The 22,073-nt window shown below is 37.8% G+C and overlaps 1 protein-coding gene across 1 annotated transcript in view; it reads left to right on the top strand.

Annotated features, from left to right (window-relative positions):
* Positions 1-2,767: 2,767 nt before the first annotated feature.
* LOC121414302 overlaps positions 2,768-22,073 on the top strand; it is a 31,380-nt gene continuing 12,074 nt past the window's right edge. Inside the window, exons 1-11 of the mRNA XM_041607430.1 lie at positions 2,768-2,802; positions 10,494-10,782; positions 12,814-13,165; positions 13,880-14,071; positions 15,225-15,467; positions 16,152-16,267; positions 17,360-17,488; positions 18,196-18,488; positions 19,066-19,180; positions 20,202-21,000; positions 21,919-22,034. Of these exons, the coding sequence (XP_041463364.1) occupies positions 10,523-10,782; positions 12,814-13,165; positions 13,880-14,071; positions 15,225-15,467; positions 16,152-16,267; positions 17,360-17,488; positions 18,196-18,488; positions 19,066-19,180; positions 20,202-21,000; positions 21,919-22,034 (2,615 nt within the window). The 5' untranslated portion in view covers positions 2,768-2,802; positions 10,494-10,522. The remainder of the gene's footprint in view (positions 2,803-10,493; positions 10,783-12,813; positions 13,166-13,879; positions 14,072-15,224; positions 15,468-16,151; positions 16,268-17,359; positions 17,489-18,195; positions 18,489-19,065; positions 19,181-20,201; positions 21,001-21,918; positions 22,035-22,073) is intronic.

The raw sequence follows: 22,073 nt of genomic DNA, 5'->3' as shown, positions 1-22,073 counted from the left end.
TGACGTCATAATACGAGCAGCCTGCCTCATGTTATGTAATACAAAACGCATCAATTTCAAATGTTTGAAATTAAAGAAATACTTCTTTCAATAGCAGGTGTGAAATAATTTGTCTATTGGTATATTAAGATACAATTAAAAAAAAACATTTTCAATGTCTTGAGAAAATGCTATTTTATCGATATTTGTTTAAATTCACGATACATTTCGGAAGCTGCACGCATTTGACGTCAGAAATCCAAAATTAAAATTCTAATAACTTTTTGATTGATTTTCCTCACACCTTCTTCAATTCTTAATATCATTGTAATGCTATTTTAAAAATGGGCTTTTCGTCAGGATGAACTTCCCCTTTGCCTTTGAAAAGGGACTGGGGAACAAAAATTACACACAAAGTACAGTACATATACAATAGGGAAAAGAAAAACGAAAATAAAACAAAAGACAGGTTTTTTAATTGAATTGGATTTGTTATCATAATTCACAAGATATAGCAAAATAGTAACATAATAGAAGAAATACGTTTGATTACAAACAAAAAACAAAAAGATAATGGCCGTAAATAAAGAGAAATATGAAAAAACCTGCATAAAAAGCTACAGAGCTTGTATGTCTGCAGGTTCCTTAAAGTAATTATAAAAATCAAAGAGATCGGATACTAAAATAAAAATCAGAGAACAAAGGAAAATCCAAAGATTAGCGTATAATCGCGGGGTAAAGAATAAGAGGGAAAGTGGACAAATAGGGGGGGGGGGGTGAGTGAAGAATGAAAACAATTCAAAACTATACCGCAGTATACCTTTAAAATGGTACAAAGCAAATACCGTATTCAGCCAGTGCGTCTTAACGGGGTCCATAAGTGGACAAAAGAAATGATTTCAGTTTACATTTAAACATATACTTAAGGGTGAATAGCGGTTATTCGTTTAATACTAAAGCTTGGTCCTTCAATTACAATTTTTCTTTGAGCAAATAATGTATGAGTACGTGAAAATTGAAATGAGTCCCTTTGGCGGGTAGGTTAAGAATGGATGAGATGGCTCTTTGAAACAATTAAGGAAGAGGAAATTTCCGGTAGATCATCTTTCAGAGTTGAAACATAAATGTTCCCAAATGAAATTCGTATAGATTATTGTCAGGGTTTTACATTTTTTAATATAAATAATGGATTTGTGTGTGCATCATGGAAAGTCAGTTTGGTTAATCAACCTATACATATATAGACCGCTTTTGCAATTTAAATATTATTTCTAATGACGTTTTGTATTGCCCCAAGCTTAGTTGTGATCTAAAGTGAGAGTCATAATATAATCAGGAAAAAACGGTAAATTTACACAATTAATTAATGTACGTAACGCTTCCAAGATAAATCATGATCAATATAGAGCCCACGAAATTTGATGTATTCAACCTGTGATAAATCCATGACTACTTGACCAGGTAAACTTTTAAGAGAATTACTGAAAATCATGAAATTAGTTTTCTTAACATTAAGTGACAACTTGTTAGCTCTAATCCAAGACTGAACTGATTAAAGTTCTGTATTTAAAAAAGGAAGTAGTGTATGTGGGTCACGGTGAGACAGAGTAAGATTAGAATCATCAGCAAACAAAAATAAATGACAAAATATTGGAAGAATTTTTAAATCATCAGTGCAAAGAATGAAGAGCAGGGACGTATACAAGGAGTAATCCTTATAGGGTACTCCGCAAGCTATTGATTTCAAACTAGAATTTATACCTGTATAGGATACAAATTATTTACGAGAACTGAGGTAGCTCCTGAACCAGTACAAGGCCTTCCCACGAATACCGTACAATATATATCATGGTTGATCGTGTCGAAGGCATTGGAAGTTGGAAACTAGGTCCGAGAATATACCAACAGTATGTAATGACTTTTTTTTACAGCACATGCCCCGCGCGGGCACATGCCCCCTTATCAATAAAAGAAAGTACCGGTAAAGCATGAACAGTTGAATGTTTATTTTCTGAAACCAAACTGAGAATCATTTGACAGTCGGTTAAAAATCGAAGCACTCAATCGTCAAACCAATCATCCAACCCTATTAAGCAAATCACTCAGTCAAACAAGAAAATTTAATCAAAATTATTTTCATTATCATTAGTATTATTGTTGTTGTTATGAATGGTTTATTTCAAATATACATTGAAAATACACATTCTGTTTACAAATGGTATATGCAAACATATTACAAATATAATATAACTTAATGAAATGAAATAGGCAACTATCAAAATGGGATTGTATGTAAAAGAAGAAAATTATAAGACATTTCAAATAATTTTCGCTCATATCATCAGTACAGTTATATGGACAACTCCGTGACGTGCAAATGAAAGAGTCAGTGATGTCGCTCACTCTCTATTTCTACTGATTTTCATCGTTTGAATTATACAGCATTACATTTTTTAAATGTATTTATTATTATTAATATTTATTTATTTTTTTTACAAATTTTATACATTGATATACATGTATATATTCACCAATTTGACTGAATCATAAACAAGGGTAATTCCACGTTCAGCCCGGAAAGAATTTATTGACATGACAACAATAAAATGCAAAATAAATAAAAATATTGTCGATTGAAGGACGAGGGTCGTAACCACTGACAGGCCACTACACCCCACTGATTTTTTTTTACTACCTTGCTTCGCTCGCTCGCAGATTCACAGAAAGGCAGCTCAGCCACAGAAGCTCAGCTAGCCGGCCGGCCCTCAACGTCGAGCTGAAATACTTTGTCCGTGCTAAAACGAACATACGAACCGCCGGAGGGTGAGTCTGACTAATTTCTCCTAAATTAAAATTAGATCTTTACTGAGTTCAGACTTGCTTGAATTCACATACTGTAATGAGAAATAGAAGAATCGGGCCGAGCTGACTTGTTTGCGATTATTTTTCGCTTCGTCAAGAATTCAAATAAAAGAAAAAAGAGTGCGAGACAGTTGGTAGACACTTACACTGCCTGGCCGGTGACGGTGTGTCCTCGCGCCGCTCCTCCCCCGACATGCATGACATGGGCCGCCGAAGGTCGGCGGTTGTTTTGGGGGCGATATTTTTCCTCGTCAATGGAAGATCTAGACTCTAACTTAGATAGATCTAACGTTAGAGGGATACCCAGTTCACTCAGTAGGCCTAACTAGTAACTGATCAACCTCAAACTGTCAAAATAGACAGCTGGCAGCCGTCTGTTTCGAGTAACGTAGGCCTAGTTTTTTTAACATTTTAAATTAAATTTTTTTCTCCACGGGTCGTGGCTTGCTATAGTATCGTGCAGCCACCATTACATTAGGGGGTTAAATCCCCCTGACGGGATCATTGATTTTTGTCCTTATTTCATAAAAATATATAAAAAAAAAAGGCAGTGTATACAGCCACACGCGTGTGTCTTTACCATCCAGCCACACGCGTGTGGTTATATCCAGAACACCTATCTGTGGATACCGCCACACGCCGCCAGTAATAACAGTAAAACACGTACCGGTATGTAGGTCTGACCGTCTATATCACGATCAAAATAACCTCATTTCTTCATTAAATTCTTACATTCTAAACCCCTTTGATATCCTTAGATCGTTTCAATTTCATTCTCACCGTCTTCTCTCCTTGCTTTTCTTGTCTTGTTACAAACGGTCGTCTGTTTAACAGCAAATTCTCTTTTTCTACTTGTGTCGATTCTGGCTTCCTTCGCGGTGGCAGACCCATACAGCGTTAGCGCAGCGCAGTAGTAGACATACACAGTTCATAATTCGTACCAAACGTAAACCCAAACTGTGTATGTCTGCCACCGCGAAGGAAGCCAGAATCGACACAAGTAGAAAAAGAGAATTTGCTGTTAAACAGACGACCGTTTGTAACAAGACAAGAAAAGCAAGGTGAGAATGAAATTGAAACGATCTAAGGATATCAAAGGGGTTTAGAATGTAAGAATTTAATGAAGAAATGAGGTTATTTTGATCGTGATATAGACGGTCAGACCTACATACCCGTTTTACTGTTATTACTGGCGGCGTGTGGCGGTATCCACAGATAGGTGTTCTGGATATAACCACACGCGTGTGGCTGGATGGTAAAGACACACGCGTGTGGCTGTATACACTGCCATAAAAAAAACTACCAAAATAAAGATCCGTTTTGGCTAACCCAGGGAGCTCATCGTGTATTTACCCACAGTATACTCCCGATCGATCACGGGACTAGTCTAGGGTAATTTATGGTCAAAATATCTATCTAATTCTAAATAAATTGTGAAAAAAGAAATTATGCACTTACCGTACCCTGATTATAATGGATGGAGGTCTATCGTGTGGCAGTATCCCACTCATTCTATGAACAAGCCAAGGTTATGATATTATGGTTAACACATCAGGTCAAGGCCCCTGGGGCATATCAAGGTTAGCGTTTCTCTAGCCCGAAGCGCAGCCGGGCCGTGCCGGGTAATCGCGGCAGTAGTAACAAGGTCAAACTGAGGTCATTGGACTTGGAAAAATGGATGTACTTCAAAAAACTTTTTCCAAGCTATCTCCATTTAGCAAAGACAAAAATGTAGACATACAAAACTATGAATATTATTCAGAGGATGAAGAAATAGAAATGAAGAAAAATAGTCAACTACATCCTGGCCAGTATGAAAATGACCCGGATGTACAGAACCAAGGCACAGCTGGAGCTTCGCCACCCGCACTCAACGACCGTACCGGCGTACGTAGACAGCAGGGCGAGAAGGGAAAAGTGCGAGCAGCTGCAGGAACAAGGAAAGTAAACGAAGGGTCCAAAGGAAGAGGACCTGATAAAACATCCAAGCCAAAAGCCATGCGTTCTGTATCCTTTTCAGAATCAAACAAGGCTGCTCAAGAAAACAAGAAAGGTCAGGAGAAATTAATTAAAGTCAAACCTACAACAAAGAAATCATCAGGAAAGAAAGGTGAAGGTGCAAGCACAAGTACTAAGGATACATATGACTGTGAGTACTGCCAAGAGGAAGGTGTTACACATATGATTGAATGTGAGGCATGTGAGAGATGGTCATGTATGACCTGCCATAATATGACACTTGATATGTACCATTTCTTCACAAATGAATCAAATAGAGCACATTGGTTCTGTGTTGATTGCGAGAAGGAAGCAATTGACGCAGCAAAGCTAAAAGTGAAAAATAAAAAGATAACAACAATCTTGTGTAGTAATGTGGAAAAAGAATTGGGTGAAGCTGTTGGGAAAATCTTACAAAATGCTCAACAGACAATGAAAGAAATGGTTGATGAAGCACGAATCTGGAAGCGCTGTACCAAAAGTGATTATAGAAACGAAGACGAGAGACAAGCAGACTTAAATTCATATAAAAAGGCAAGGAATGAGCTAAGAAAGGCAACAAGAACAGCCAGTCGTAACTTCGAAGATGACCTAGTGGAAAGTATCAACTTTAATCCTAAGGCTTTTTGGAGGTACGCAAATAGCAAGATCAAAGGTAGAAGTCAGATAGGAAGTCTTAGAAGAGATGATGGATCTCTAGTAGAAACCGATAAGGAAAAGGCAGATGTCCTTAACAAATATTTTTGTGAAGTATTTACTGTTGAAGACTTACAAAACTTTCCAGATTATGTGACTGGATTAGATGTTGATATACCTTGTATGGAAAAACTAAGATTTGAATCATCAGATGTGATAAAAATGATCAAAAACTTGAATGTGAATAAATCAGCTGGCCCAGATGGGATCCATCCTAAAGTGCTGAAGGAGTTGGGTGAAGTTATTGCAGAACCACTATCTATCATATTCAACAAGTCAATGCATGAAGGTAAAATTCCAGCCGATTGGAAAAAGGGAGATGTAATTCCTCTTCCTAAGAAAGGAAACAGAACACAGATTTCTAACTATAGACCGGTGAGTCTTACATCGATAGCAGGAAAACTAATGGAAAAGATTGTGAGGAATGCTGTAGTGGACCATTTGCAAAATAATCAATTGTTGTATTATAACCAACATGGATTCATCCCAGGACGGTCATGTTCCACACAGCTTTTGTATGTCCTTGAAGAATGGACACAAATGCTTGATGAAGGGAAGCCAATCGATGTTTTGTACTTAGATTTTCGCAAAGCATTTGACAGTGTTCCACATGAAAGACTTCTTCGTAAATTAGAGGGACACGGAATTACGGGCCAACTTCTTATCTGGATGAGAGAATTTCTGACAGGAAGAGTTCAGCGTGTACGAGTAAATAGGGGACTATCTCCATGGTCTCCAGTATCAAGCAGAATACCGCAAGGGAGCGTTCTCGGACCTGTTCTCTTCCTAGTCTTTATCAATGACCTATCATCTGCTGTCAACAAGAGTAATGTTGCTTTATTTGCTGACGACACCAAACTTTACAATATAGTGAGTGACTTATCACAGATCAAAGATCTGCAAGAGGACCTGGATAGACTACAATTATGGTCAGAGAAATGGCAGTTACCGTTCAATGGTAGTAAATGTAAAGTTCTACACATTGGAAGGAATAATCCAGAAGCAAAATTTTATATGCTGGAACAAGAAGTGAAGTCAGTAGCTGCTGAAAAGGATCTTGGAGTAACAGTCGACAATCAATTGAAATTTCATCAGCATGTGTCTCTTGCTGTTAATAAGGCATATCAACTGCTCGGAATTATAAAGAGAACTTTCACTCAACTAAACAAATCTACCTTGCCAATTCTCTTCAAGACGTTAATTAGGCCACATCTGGAATATGGGAGCGTCATCTGGAATGGCAGATTTATAGAACATGCCAAGAAGGTTGAGAGAGTACAGAGGCGAGCAACAAAACTAGTAAAGGATTTGAGAAACTTACCATATGAAAGGAGACTCAGGGAACTTAACATGTACTCACTCTATTATAGAAGAAGGAGAGGAGATATGATAATGGTCCACCAGATTTTGCATGGATTGGTCAACATCTCTCCAGACCATTTCTTTTCCAAGTCTGGTAGTAACTCTACAAGAGGTCACTCCATGAAATTATTGAAATCCCATAGCAAACTGGATGTGAGAAATAAATCTTTTAGTAGAAGAGTAATTAATGACTGGAATAGTCTTCCTGAAAACCTAATACAAATGCCATCAACAGACAAATTTAAAAGAAATATTGATATATTTTGGCAAAATAAGCACTTTGAGCTTCCATGACTCCTCACGCAAGCTCATGAAGTAGTAGTTTCCAGTGACCAATCTTACAAGAAGCGACCGGGAATTACAGGCTTGCGCCTTCATCCCGTACCAGATGATGATGAACAAGCCAAGGTGATGATGATTATAAACCTTGTTCTCTGTTTAATACTCCTCCATGACATGTGTGGTGAAATAAAGTTGGCAATGTTTGGCTTATTTGCTCTTTTTCTTTAGGACAAATGCCTGATTTTTTGACACTGTCAGGTTGTATTACTGCTATTCATTATATAATTTGGCTCTTAAATAAATTTGATTCTTTAAATTATTTTTTCTTAATTAAAAATAGAGGTTGAAAAACTACAATTGTTGTGCCATATTTACTTTCCACCAATAGAGGGCGTACACAAAAATATGCCAAAAATTCAAGTTTTTGAGCGTTCTGGTAAATAAAAAAATTAACCCCAAGTTACTAATGAAAAATAAATTGAATCTGTATGGAAATTAGTATTTTTGGTCACAAAAGTGATATTTTATTAATGATTTATTAAACTGTGTTCCGTTAACAGCATTGGCATACCATAGTCCTACCTGTAGATTACCCACAGGCAGGATGGTAATGAACCCCCGGGGGGGGGGGCACTCAGTATATAACGCATAGTGGGTATGTGCCGCGGAGGGGACCCCCATTTTTGTCTCACCTGTGAAGCAAAGTGAGACTATAGGCGCCGCTTTTCCGACGGCGGCGGCGGCGTCAACATCAAATCTTAACCTGAGGTTAAGTTTTTGAAATGACGTCATAACTTAGAAAGTATATGGACCTAGTTAATAAAACTTGGCCATAAAGTTAATCAAGTATTACTGAACATCCTAGTAGAGTTTCATGTCACATGACCAAGGTCAAAGGTCATTTAGGGTCAATGAACTTAGACCATGTTGGAGGAATCAACATCGAAATCTTAACCTGAGGTTAAGTTTTTGAAATGTCATCATAACTTAGAAAAGATATGGACCTAGTTCAAGAAACTTGGACATAAGGTTAATCAAGTATCACTGAACATCCTGCATGAGTTTCACGTCGCATGACCAAGGTCAAAGGTCATTTAGGGTCAATGAACTTTGGCCGAATTGGGAATATCTGTTGAAATCCCATCATAACTTTGAAAGTTTATGGATCTGATTCATGAAACTTGGACATAATAGTAATCAAGCATCACTGAACATTTTGTGCAAGTTTCAGGTCTCATGATTAAGGTCAAAGGTCATTTAGGGTCAATGAACTTTGGCCGAATCGGGGGTATCTGTTGAATTACCATCATAACTTTGAAAGTTTATTGGTCTAGTTCATTAAACTTGGACATTAGAGTAATCAAGTATCACTGAACATCCTGTGCGCGTTTCAGGTCACATACCAAGGTCAAAGGTCAATGAACTTTGGCCGAATTGGGTGTATCTGTTGAATAACCATCCTAACTTTGAAAGTTTATGGATCTGATTCATGAAACTTGTACATAAGAGTAATCAAGTATCACTGAACATCCTGTTCGAGTTTCAGGTCACATGATCAAGGTCAAAGGTCATGTAAGGTCAATGAACTTTGGCCATGTTGGGGTTTTTTGTTGAATAACCATCATATCTCTGTAAGTTTATTGGTCTAGTTCATAAAAAGTGGACATAAGAGTAACCATGTATCACCGAACATCTTGTGTGAGTTAGAGTAGTATTCAAAGTCAGCACTGCTGCTATATTGAACCGCGTGATGCAGTTGAGACGGCCAGAGGCATTCCACTTGTTACACTCAAATTTCCGTTCCAAGGCATAGCATTTTTGCCTTGTTGAGAAAAAGAACAAAGAAAGCCGCTCCAAGGCATAGCATTTTCTTCTTATCGAGAAAAAAGAAGAGAGAAATCCGCCCCAAAGCTTCGCATATTTTTCGTTACGCCGCTCCGATCGCGTTGAATGCAATGAGCTGCAATTTTGGCCCGGAATTTTGGTGAAAAGCGGCCGCAGAGCTCCCCGGCGGAGGCCGCGCTAGCTGCATCATGCACGCATGACCGTTCCGTAGGGATGCATACGCGCTCACACGCTGGCGATCCGTTCCAAGGACCCCCGTTTTCACAAACATTTGTCGTTCCGAAGCCCGTTCCAAGGACCCTCCTTTTTACAATAAGCCCGCTCCAAGGCCCCCGTTTTTTGTCTCGCCCGCGGCACACCCCCACCACTTTTTTGGTCCAGTGCCCCCCCGGGAATGAACCCTTGGATGGCAGTATCCTGACATCGAGGCGCAGACTGGAACCTAAAAAACCCCAAAAAGTTCTGTCGCGGTAGCTCTCCTTCTTTCAGAATTCATAGCAAAATGGCCGTTCAAGACCAGTACCGAGGTTGTAGGGCGCATGCGCGAATTTGACCAAGTCTATATGTGCTAGTGCTATGGCCTCGGTCTCGATCGGCCATTTTGTTTTGAAATCATTATAGTGCATTGTTTTACGGACCATGTTGCACTAGTTGAGCTTTACAATGCGTTGTAAATTACGCTATACTGTAAGAGTGGTTATTTTGGGGTAGGCAAAAGTGCAAAAATGTAGAATTTTATGAACAGAATCTTTCACCTCTAAAAGCTCTGGTCATGTGACTCATGAGTATACAAACAGCTACTAATTCACTTGTATAGGGTCAATCAGATGACAATAAAATCAAATTATTTCATGGAAAGTACATTAAAGGAAAATTAAACCTTTGGAACAAGATGGCTTGTGTGAAAACAGAAAAATCAAAGAAACAGATCAACGAAAGTTTGAGAAAAAGTGAATGAATAATAAGAAAGTTATGAGCATTTGATTTTTAGATCATCATTCTATAGGCCTAATATAGATCCTCCCATTGGCAATGTCACAAAGATGTGTGACACTGTGATGCCACATGTGAACAACTTTCCCATTGCTTTTGTAGATTTCACTAAAAATGCCTCTTTCATCACATCTATCAATAGATCATGAATTCTTGCTATAGGAGGGCTTGTACTACAGATTTTCACAGAATATATTATGGATAAAGAGATTGTATCACCTTAAGAAAGAGCAAAAAGAGACAATGGGGTATTTTATACATGTAGACCATCAAAGGGAAAGTTGTTCACATTTGACATCACACATCCTTGTCGCATTGCCAATGAAGTTACAAAATTGAGGCATAGGTTTGAGCCCCGGTCATGTTTTTTTGATGGTTGCATTAAAAGTCGGTCAGAAAGGCAAATAATCAGATCTGATTGGTACACATTACACACACAGCAGACAGTCTGTCTTCTTTCTCCTCCTATCTTATAGATGTATGCAGCCATGTTGAAAACATCACTATGTATGGAAGATCTGTCAACCCTGCCTTTCCTCCAACACACTCTACGAACAGCAATTCTACAAGGTCAAAGGCCATATCAAGTCACAAAGGTCAAAGGACACCAACCCCATTGAACAGAGATGATGGATCAAGAAAGAAACAGGGTAAAACTGAAACAGGTGAAAAAAGGAAGCAGTCTAGGGTCAAAGGTCATGATCTATCAGCCACTGGGAAGAGTCTTCATGTTCCTGTTTATAAACCTATGCAAGCTCCTGTGAGGTAAGTGTAATATGAACTGCACAAATTATGTCAAGGATAGGTCAAACGATCATTTCAGGGTGACGTAAAGCTATCTTTCTGAAGGGAAATTATGTGTAATAGATTATATTGGCAAGAGAATGATTTTGTGTCATTCTCTTTGCGTAAAAATAATAAGGTGGTTATAATTGTTGTTTATTTTCAAATCCATTAATTTTTAGTAATGAACTATTCTCCAGGGGGCATTAATTTTTAGTAATGAACTATTAATAATAATAGCAGGGCCCGCTGGGAGAACAGTATTTGGAACTGAAGCGGCTTCCCTGGGTAAATATACCTATATTATTATTATTATTATTATTCCTTCCAGGATCCCCTCCAGGGGGCTAATCAATGGTACTATGCATCAGGGAAAAATACACGGACTCGGACAATTTAGCCCTTGAAATGATTTTAAAAAGAGCCCTGGTTAATTAGAAAGAACCCCCAAGTCCCCCTTCAGTTCAATGTGATCCCTTCCATTGTGATTCACAGGGCATATAAATAAAGGTTAATCACTTGAAAATATTATATTGCAGACCTGTTTCATCTTCATATCAATCCAAGTATTGCAGTATGTACAATACACTTTGTCAAACAGCAAACTAGAATTTACAGTTATTTTTGTGGGAGATACTTCAATTTGTCTGTTGTGACTCGCTTGCTGTGATGCTAATTAAATATTCCTGACCTTACAGTATTTGAATGGAATTTCTTCAGAAGATACTTCTCTGATTTAGATTACATTTTATGGAACTTGGTTTGAAGCATCTGCAAATATATTTGCATTATCTCTTGACTTTATATTTTGAGTCAATTGTCATTTGGAAATGTAACTCATGTGACACAAGAGTGTGACTCGCATGACATGAGTCAATTCAGATTAAAAAAGTTAACTAATCATCATGATTTTATACAGTAAAATGAGCTAAATTACATCCAAACAGAGCATTTATGTTCCGTTGCATCCCATACAACTTAAAAAACAAAGAAAACAAAGTTAACATCTGATGGGAATTTATTGTTAGTGGAACATGCAATACAAAACAGTGTATTTCTTGACCTGTGTATAATAGCAACACATAAGAGAAAACCCCTCGGATCTTAGCTTTTCTGATATTGCAGATTAAGGCAGTAGGTTGTGAGTAGCAACACTCAAAAATTCAATAATAATTTCAAATCCTGCTCTGCATTTTGAAAAGAAAAGAAATCTCTTCAGACAATTAGGCAGTATTAGGCAATAATTGCTCATCTGAAATTGAGCATCTTTAGAAGTATTATTAACAGGGAATCAAATTTTTGTATGAAAAAAGTCAATACCAGGAAAAGAAAGGGTTAACTAACCATAGGTAACTAAGCATTATGACGTACATTGTATGGCAGATAACTAGAAGCAATGCTCACATTTAATACCTCTAGTAAAGGGGAATCTAAACCTCAAAGGGAAAAGTAGATGGGTGGACATTTGAAACTAAATTGGACAAACAATTTTCAAACATTTATTCATGTTTAGATAACTATGTACTTGTCCCTAGAAAGGGAATTCAGAATGGCAGCATACAAGTGGTGATATCATTGTGGAGACTTCTCCTTCAAATTCAATACACAATTTGATGTTTACTTTGAATGAGTTTTCTCTTTAATATGAGGACATTATGTGTATATCGATGTTACATTTGATTTGATTGATTTCTGATAATCAGGAAAATAAAGAGATTCCTTGGTGTGAGTGATCTCTGCTTTTGAACAACCATAAATTTCTTACTATTTGTCAGCTTTCTTTAAACCTTTCAAAGTTCTGTTTACCATACATGTAATCATTTTCATAACAATGTTGGACTCCTAACACATAGTCTAGATATATTCTATCACTTTTTTAAAAATCATTTTAGCTCACAAACGATTAATTTCTCAAGGAATAGGGCTGTTTTGATTCTGTGCAACAAAAGTCCTAGTCCTAAAAATATACATGTTGTCAAAGCCTTTTATGTCTTGTTTTAAATTTGTTTACAGTCCACAGAAGTCTGATGTCTTTCATAAGTTGTTATCATCGGAGCTTCATCCTGGCCATACAAAATCAGATGAGCTTGAACTTCGACCTCTTCACGTCAAATGCAGCTGTGGAAATCTGAAGAACCGAAAGCCAGGTGTTGTTTCACCAATCCAGTCATCCTCAAGTGATGAAAGTGAGGATGAGGGAGAGGGTGATGAGAAGGATCAGAGAGGCTATGATGTCGCAGATTTGATTAAGCTCCTGATCATACAGGAGACCAAGCAAGGCCAGCAGAGGTCTGGGAGCATCCTCAGAAATCTTGCCAGGAGTGTGACTATTGGAGAAGATGTGACAGAAGTCCAACTACATCAGGTATTACAACCCACTCAATAGTAGATGTTAAACTGCACATAGGGAAGAAAAAAAGCTCCAAGGTGCTGCAAGAGGGAGTTTCTTGTAAAAATAAGCAACACCATCTCATGGTACTTTGCATTTGCTACATTCTGTTCTTTGCCCCCCCCAAAAAAAACCTTTAAAAACACATTTGTCATGTAGGAAAGGGGCCAGTCTTTGTTATGAAATCTTTACCTCAAACCATGTAAATCATGCCAATGACCGTGATGATTTACATTATGTTTGTATGTATGTATGTAATGTATATTGGTTATTTACAATATGTGTATGCAGATGAATTTATTTTATATTGAATAATTACACTTGGAATTTCTTTTCAAATTAAAGTACCCAGTGTAAGGGGAATCCCTATTTCATTCAGAAGATCAAGTTCACCTTTTAACAGGTTTGACACAAAGAAAATTCCTATTTTCTGCATGGAGGTTATATTCTGTATTTGACAAAAAAGGGTTTGTTCTCAAGATTTAGAGTACATGTCACTACTTCAAAGGATCTTTAGCCATAGGATTGAGTTGAATGACATGGAACATGTAGGAGATTGAACTGGTTATAGAGGAACTATGATTAGACCATGTGTGATGAGACCTAATAGATGTTTAATGAAGCAACCAATCTGATATTTACATCTTAGAGTTGGATTATCCTTGCAATCACTGATTTGTATTTCCCCAGCTCCTTCGTCTGGTGACAAGTCATATTGGATGCGTCAGAGAAGCAGCATTGTTAACCCTCAAACAGGCAGGAAAGATATCTCATCTAGCTAGTATGCTGTTAGAATCAGGTGCCTTAGGCAGGGTAATCATGTTGCTCCATGGAGAACATGAAGGTGCTGTTATCACCGCTGGATGCCAGTTTTTAGAAGAGGTAAAACTTTAGAATAAACTTGTGTGTAGTTGCAGTTAACATACAGCTGTTAATGGCAAAGTCCAACCTAACAATGCATGGATTTGAATAACTAGAGAAAAATGATACGACCATAGAACTGAAAATTTCATCAAAATTAGATGTAAATGTAGAAAGTTATAGTGTCTAAATTTTTTTTTATATCAGTGCATATCACTGTTTTGTAAAGTTAGTGAAACCTTTATTTGGTATCAGATTTTGATAGACATTCACCATTGATGATATTTATTTTTTCTATTTTTTAAAAATTAGAATATTTTGGATATATCTCACTTACATCACTAACCTTGCTCTGTATTGCATATAATAAAATAGATGTCTGAATTTGTGCTGACATCTCTTCATTCTCCTCCCATTTCTCTTCTTTTCATCTTTTCCAAAAACTTGCTTAGTTTGACATTTTGGTAATTTGACATGTTATATCATCATCTGTTTATTTATTAATTCTAATTATTGTTAATTTAATCATTTATATGTTGATTATTTTTATTATTGTTAATGATATTCTCCTCATCATCACCATCATTGTCTTTGTTGTCGCCATCATTACCATCATCATCATAGTCAAAATCATCATTCTTATCTTTTTAGTTTTGATGTTACTGTGATGATGATTATTTTAATTGTTATTGTACAACGCCTATTTAGCTTGTTGTACGCAAGCAAATGCGAGGTTGAAGGTCACGCATTCGTACCATTGCACGCAAGACGTACCATCCAAAATGTACCGTTGCACTGCTTTAGGAGGTGACGTCGCAATACGATTTAATTCATTGCGCTCAGTAAAATGTGCAATACGCGGATAAACCTGCTGGCTAAATGCGCAATGCTGCCCAAGGTCATGTGCGCTTGTGGGATTTTACTTTTCGCTTTCAATTTTATGCCCACTTTTCATAGATTCTTCATATTTTCACTAAATTCCGAGGCGTTGTACAACACAAATAGCGAATATTCGTGCAATGGTGCGAGATTTTGCATTCGGTGAAAGAAAGAGACGCTCTATTCAACGAGGCGTTAGCCGAGTTGAATAGAGCATCTTTCTTTCACCTCATGCGAAATCTCGCACCATCGCACTCATGCCTATTTGTATATTATGAATCCTCTATGCATTCAGATCACAAGCCACAATGCCTTGAAAGATCTTTGGCTAGAGGAGATGATAGTCACTGGCCTGACCATTCTGATTGGTCTGTTATCAAGAGATGGGAGGAACCAAGCCACTACCTCTGTCCATTCAGAGCGGGCAGCTGCTTGTCTGCTGAGCAAGCTAGCCAATCACCTTCAACTAGGTATCATGATGTTGGATCATGGCATGGATGACATTGAGGTGGCCTTCAGGAAGCAGTCATCTATCAGGGTAATGTATTCTATACTTATTGTGCCTGTACATGTATAACAGCTGAAATTGACTGCCCAGATCAAGAGTGACTGCCTTGGCATCCTTTATCACCATATAGCAATATGCCACCTCTTCCTGTTCTCTGCTGGTTGAGCCGTTTGTATCAGCTGCATGAGCATAACGATGTAGCTCATGCAATGACATTGATGCTCATTTCAGTCCTGACCTCATGCATTAAAATCCTTATAATAAAGAAAAGGATGAGAAATCATTGTTTACATTCTAATATTCATGCTTTAGTTTCTATTAGTGCTATTGCAGCATACATTTAATTTGTTTCCTGCAGGCCTTTTGTGTAATTTCTCTGAAACGAGAAACTATCATAGAGGGCGTAATTTTGTGGGGTTAGTCACTCAGCACCAATAACAGTGTATCCCCTGCTCAGAATCTGGGGGAACTGAAGCAGTTAGCTCCACTCTGATGATGCAGTGAATCAGGGAGTCAATATCAACTGTTATACCGGTACAGGAATAGTACAACAATGTAGTAAGCATTGTTTAGCACAGATTAGCCCTTTGTGCCATATACATGCATGAATGTGAGAGCTGAGGGAACCTGACAGACAGAGGTAATAGAGATGAACTAAAGTATGAGTGTGAATATGGTAATGAAACATTGTCATTGTATCCTTCCACCCATCAGGAACCAATCACAGAACTGTTAACCAATCTGATTCGTCATAATGATCACACTGCTGGAGGAGTCCTCAATTACAAATTTACATCCCTTGTTGCAGTGGCACTCAGAGATGGTCCTTGGTAAGAACTTAGAGCCTTTTTGTCTTGCCTGTACAAAGTTCAGCAGACATGTAGTGATTACTTTTCCTGATGGTCTGTTACGAAAAATTTTAAGTTTAACTTTCATTTCTTTATTTCTACATCCATTGTGTTCACGAGTGGGGAAAAAGGATCTTTGGGTAATACCAAATCTGTGTTGATGAGGATTATGGGGTCAAATGTCATCTAGGGGTTAAATGAAGATATTTCATGTTCTATTGATCGCAAAATCAGACGAGACTCGTGATTCGCGAACCACCTTGTTTAAGTTGGTGATGAGCAGCATGTTGCATGAACACATTGAACACAACTTAATACAATGAAACAAGCTAAGGTCAATAAGCAGTTAATAAGCAGAATACTTAAATGATTTCAAACATCTGCTAATGAATGCAGCCAATGTTTACATGAACTAAGGCAAGTGGCAACAAGCAAATGTGAGCCAGGTCAGGCAACAAAGATTATCTTACGGAGGTCTATACAGCATATTACTGCTCGATATAGCTTAACTTAAAGATAAATTCCAGTTCTGGTAACGATCTCAATATGACTTTTTACAGAATCTAATATAGTGACCACCCAAGTGTCTGTTTGTATGAATAATAAATATGTGCTTAAGGATTCTGGAAGAAATTGTGCAATTGCTGAGAAATAAGCAAAATAAGCACGGATTCGATCACTTCCGTTGGGTCTTTATTCCAGCAATAATGATACACTGTCCCATGCGTGCCTATCTGTGTTGGTGATCTTCAGTGCGATCGTATTTCAGCTAAGATTTTATGATTTCACAAAGTTCAGTTTATGTAACTGTACCAGATCTAGATCCACGATGATATATACTTAACCTTGGTTTTACAAACTTTCTCACGAAATTAGTGTTTTACTGCAACTACTATCATTTAGCTTTAACCTCACTTTACTACATGTATTTTGAATGTGAGGGCGCTGGATGAACAATAATGGACCATCTAATCATACATTAATCCTTAATGTCATGTAAAGAGATTTATAGCCCTCAATAATTATTTCAATTTTCACCACAACTTGTTTTTATTTCTTAACTTTTCTCTATAGCTGTGTTCAGTGCAAAGCAATGGATTTCTGTAGAGAGCTGTGTGTGTATGAGGCTGGTATCCATGCTCTAATTAAAGACACTATGCTACTAGCCACCTGTCTTCAAGTCTTAAAGTCAACAAACTGCAGGTAGGATCTCTTTCTCTTTCCCTTTTTTACACAATTTTTCCTTTCTTTCTTTCACTCTTTATTTGTTTGTTCCTCTCTTTTTACAAGAGAACAGATAAGCATGTGATTGGTTAGAATCAGAGATCTTCTGGTATAAGACCAGGCTAACCCATCCCTGAAAGGGAAATATAAGTCACAAATAATGTGGAAGTGGAATAGAATGTTTAGATATATTTATACATAATTATCTGTCCGTCATGTGAGCCTGTTATACTAATATAATATAAAATTGGAAAGTGGAAGTTGTCTGAACTCAGATCATTGTTTACTCTAAATTTTCACAGTTTCCAGGAGTCTACACTCCTCAAGGTCATGACTCTTGGCTGGTCTCATAATTGTTAAATCAGAGCAAATATCTCACCTACATGTTCAGAGAAAATATGCAGTTTACTATTGGTTGGTCTGTGGACTATCCCCTCATTTTTCCAGACTGTCCTAGACATATCAGCACCAATGATGACTGGCTTTTAGACTTTGTCTGGGAGTCTACTTGTTATTGATTTTTCATATGATCAGAAGTTTAATTGATTTTTCACTGGGAAAACTTTAAACTCAGGGCAATAAATGGCATAATAGTAGCATAGATTATATTGTATTGAACCTATGTCGAGCAAGTCTTCTCTGTTCTGAAACAAGACTTCTTTAATGCCATTGTAACTTTGATACAGGTATGTCCGAAGACTAGGCACCTCTACTCTGGATGCCCTCCTGAGAGGGTCAAACACCAGGCAACTCCAGGCATTGTTCAATCAAACCAACCTAGCATTCAATGAGAGGACCCAGGTCCATCTGGATCCCAACCGTCGCAGAGCAAAGGATGTGTGGATACCCCTGACCAAACAGACCTTTGAGATGGAGTATGGTGATGGAGATCAAAGAGAACGGAAGGGAGTAGATGAGAAGATGAAGTCTGGAGTCAAGGAGATAGTGGACCTAGTTGTACATGTGATTCTAGTGGAAGGTGAGAACAAGTCTTATCCTTGAGATGATCTTCTTTTCTGTCATTCTGCACAAGGTCCATTAGATATCTGCAGGGTAGTGTCAGTGTATTTTGATGGGGGGGGGGGGAATGGAGATGACTTTATTTCAATTATGTAACAAGTGAAATAGAGTACCACAACCCAGAGCTCCCTTTCTCTGTGTGTCTTCATATTTTCTTTTTGTTCTATCTTTTCTTTTTTTTAAATTGCATGTCACAGAGCCTACTCATGTGCAGCCATCAAATTAATCTTATTTGTGTTTTACAAAAATATGCAATTGTCACCTAAAGTTGCTCTTACAATAAATACTTTTTAGCAACTGTGCATTGGCCAATCTTTATCCTACCGGGTACCAATTAAACTTTTGGGTATAGAGTGACCAAGTGTGAATAGATGCCTTTCCAAAGGATGCTAGTGCCTCGGTGGGACTCAAACATAAGGTGGGAGTCAGAGCCAGTTCATTATGAGACCAGCATTTTTTAATATTTTCTTTGTACATGCTTGATGTTGTTTTATCTCTTTAAATTTAAAAATTTTAATTTCTGTTTGTATTTTCAGGTAAAATCCACACAGATGAGAAGAGCAATGTGACAGATGTGAGGTTTCGGCCGACTCATGATGATATCTCATGTCTTCAAGAAGCTGTTAACTGTCTGAAATCTATAGCAAACATGTATGTAAATCACATTTGAGTATACATACATAGCTCTTACATATCTCAGTGAACTCTAACATTGCAATCACCCACCCAGTCCTATATGCTTTGTAGTTTCCATAACACCATGCTCCCCACCTTGTAAAACAAGGATGACACAAGGTGCTCTTTAATTAGTGCTACACCCAAACTCCAGAAAAGTATCTTTCCCTTGATTAGAAATGTTATGTTAATTTGCTTAAGTCTAAACTGAAATCTTACCCTTTTCAAAAAAGTTTTCAATAAATAAGACACTTTTTGTTGTAATGCATCTTCTAGAGATAATAGAGTACTCAAAGGTGTCTTGTCTTCAGTTGTCTATTTTGCATTTCAGCTCTTACATGTATACCATATTTCGGTAGAGCATGATAAAAAAAATATCCACACATCAACTGTTGTGAAAATCAGTTCATGGTGCTCCTAGATATGGCCAAATGAATACCGTTTACGAATATTTAGATGTATGTCCAGTAAAAATTTTGATCAGTATTTCATGGGGGGGAGGGGCACTACAGTCGTGTGGTCCAGTGGTTAGAGCATTGGACTCATAATCGCAAGGTTGTGAGTTCGAATCCCAACTCTGCCATTTTTTCCACTTTGATAAAAGGCCCGAGAGTGATATCTGTCTATAACGTTAGCCACTATGACTGATTAACCTAGATGTAAAATGTTTCATAGGTAATTGGTTATATACCAGCTTGGTGTTTACCAGCAAGATGCTGTCCTGCCGAGTTCCTACGGGAGTTACCACAAACAGAATTCCACACGCAACATAGGCTCATGTATAAGCAATGATTCCTTGTTTCACTCATTTTGGCCGAGAGATTTATTGATTTTAAACTTTTATTCAGTATCTGTATATTGCAGTATGCATGGTGTATAAAACATTTAAACTACCATTTGTGACCCCCAAGATAAAAATTACAGTTAGTCATCAGGCAAGGTTTTTAGCTTTGAAGATCAAATCCTTGATAAAAGGTTTCAATCCGTATATTTGCAGGTCTGAGGCAATCATGAATTCCAACTCAACGCATCGTCTTCTGATCTCCCGTGGCTCTCTTTGCCTTATTGATCTTCTTCACACCTTCTCAGCAACAGTCTTTGGTTTCACCAACTGTGTTACCCCAGACACAGACAGGCAGCAACGAAACCCAGAGGCACTCTATCTTCAGGCATCTATGAAGCTCTGGCAAGGAGCAGCAAAAAGGACAGACTCCATCGTAGATGTTCAGGAGTTCTATGATGAATCTAAGCTGAGTTTTGTTCGGTCAGTCCTGGAATTTTTGTTGTGTTTGGTCGAAGCATCGTGCAATAGATGGAGTAGGCAGTTAGTTGGACAACTTGAAGAGCAAGTTCTTGAATCAACCAACTGGATAGAGGATGGCACTGACGACGACTCTACTGCTCTTCCTGCACAGTATAAGTACATTGAGAACATAGGTCAAGCTTTTCATGACAGGGGACTCCCCAATAGCAGAGGGGTCAAAGAGCGAAGGTCAAAGGTTAAATTTGCATGGGATGAAAATAACGATCATGACGTTGGGAACAGTGGTCGGCAATGTGGCCCAAAACCTCATGGGTCAAATTCAAACAATAGTAATAACAAGAAAAGACATGAAAATCAGTGGGAAACCTCTGTCAAAGGAAACAGTTATCACCATGGCAATGGGTCGGGAGATGACCTTGAAGTGACCCAGAGGAGGCAGAAGGGTCAGCTGGTGGTCAAGAAGGCACTGGTTAAGGGTGGGGTCTGTGAAACGGTTTCATCATGGATGACGTGTGGAGAGGAGAGATTAGAGGTAAGGTACCATCTATCTAGATGAAAATCTATTCTGAAGCACAGTTAAGCTTAGTTTGGTCTTCCAATGCTCAGTCTACCCATTCACCTCACCTGGGTTGAGCAAAGCACAAAGTGGGTTAATTTCTTGCTGAAGGAAAACATGCCATGGCTGGGATTCAAACACTTGTCCCTCTGAATGAAAGACAAAGAGTCAGAACGACTAGACCATGACATTCTTTTTCCCTTCTCGATTGTTCCTAAGGCTGCAGGATTTAATGATTCCTTTGAAATATAACTGCAGCTTCCATGAATAAATGGTATTGATAAGACATGCAGAACTGCCAAGTAGTACTGGGACCCGTCTTACAAAGAGTTGCGATTGATCCGATCAATCATAACTCTGGAAATCCATCAGTGTCATAAATTTTTTCTACGAAAAATTTGCATAATGTTTTTTGTAAACAAAAAAAGGCTTGTCAAATTTTCAAGAAAAAAAATGAAAGCATGAATATACACCATAGCTAGAAAATATTTTGAACCAACATGTATTTTAGATGTTGACGTTGCTGACTGTCCATAGTTGTGATTCATCAGATCAATCGTAACTCTTTGTAAGAGAGTTATCTGGTTTCAGTAATTATTACTGAAAAATGTGAAAGAATACTGGTGATTTACAATTTCATGAGATATCACATCATTTCATAAACAAAGATGTTGTTTACTTTATATGTTTGCAGGTTATTTATTGAAAATGTGTTTCACATGGCGCATCATGATAAATGGGTGACACGACATTTCTAGTGAAGACCCTTTCATGTAATCAGCCCCACCTTAAAATTCAATTAATCAAGGCCAGCCAATAGGGCTGGATTAATGTAATTATATGCAGTATTTATGTTTAATAGAAATTGTTGTATGCTTTGAATATGTCTTACAGGGAGTTGCATGTGATGTGATACAGTGTATAATACAACCTCAGGATCCTGAAGAAATCCATAGGTTTGCTACCGAATCATCAAAACAGCTCAACCCTGCCCAGAGACATCATGCTAGGTAAGATCATTGTCATATCTCTTGAAATTAAATTTCTGA

Source organism: Lytechinus variegatus, chromosome 4 (assembly GCF_018143015.1).
Source record: "Lytechinus variegatus isolate NC3 chromosome 4, Lvar_3.0, whole genome shotgun sequence".
NCBI lineage: Eukaryota > Metazoa > Echinodermata > Echinoidea > Temnopleuroida > Toxopneustidae > Lytechinus > Lytechinus variegatus.
The sequence above is the reverse complement of the archived record's forward strand: the minus strand, read 5'-3'. Positions and strand labels throughout refer to the sequence as shown.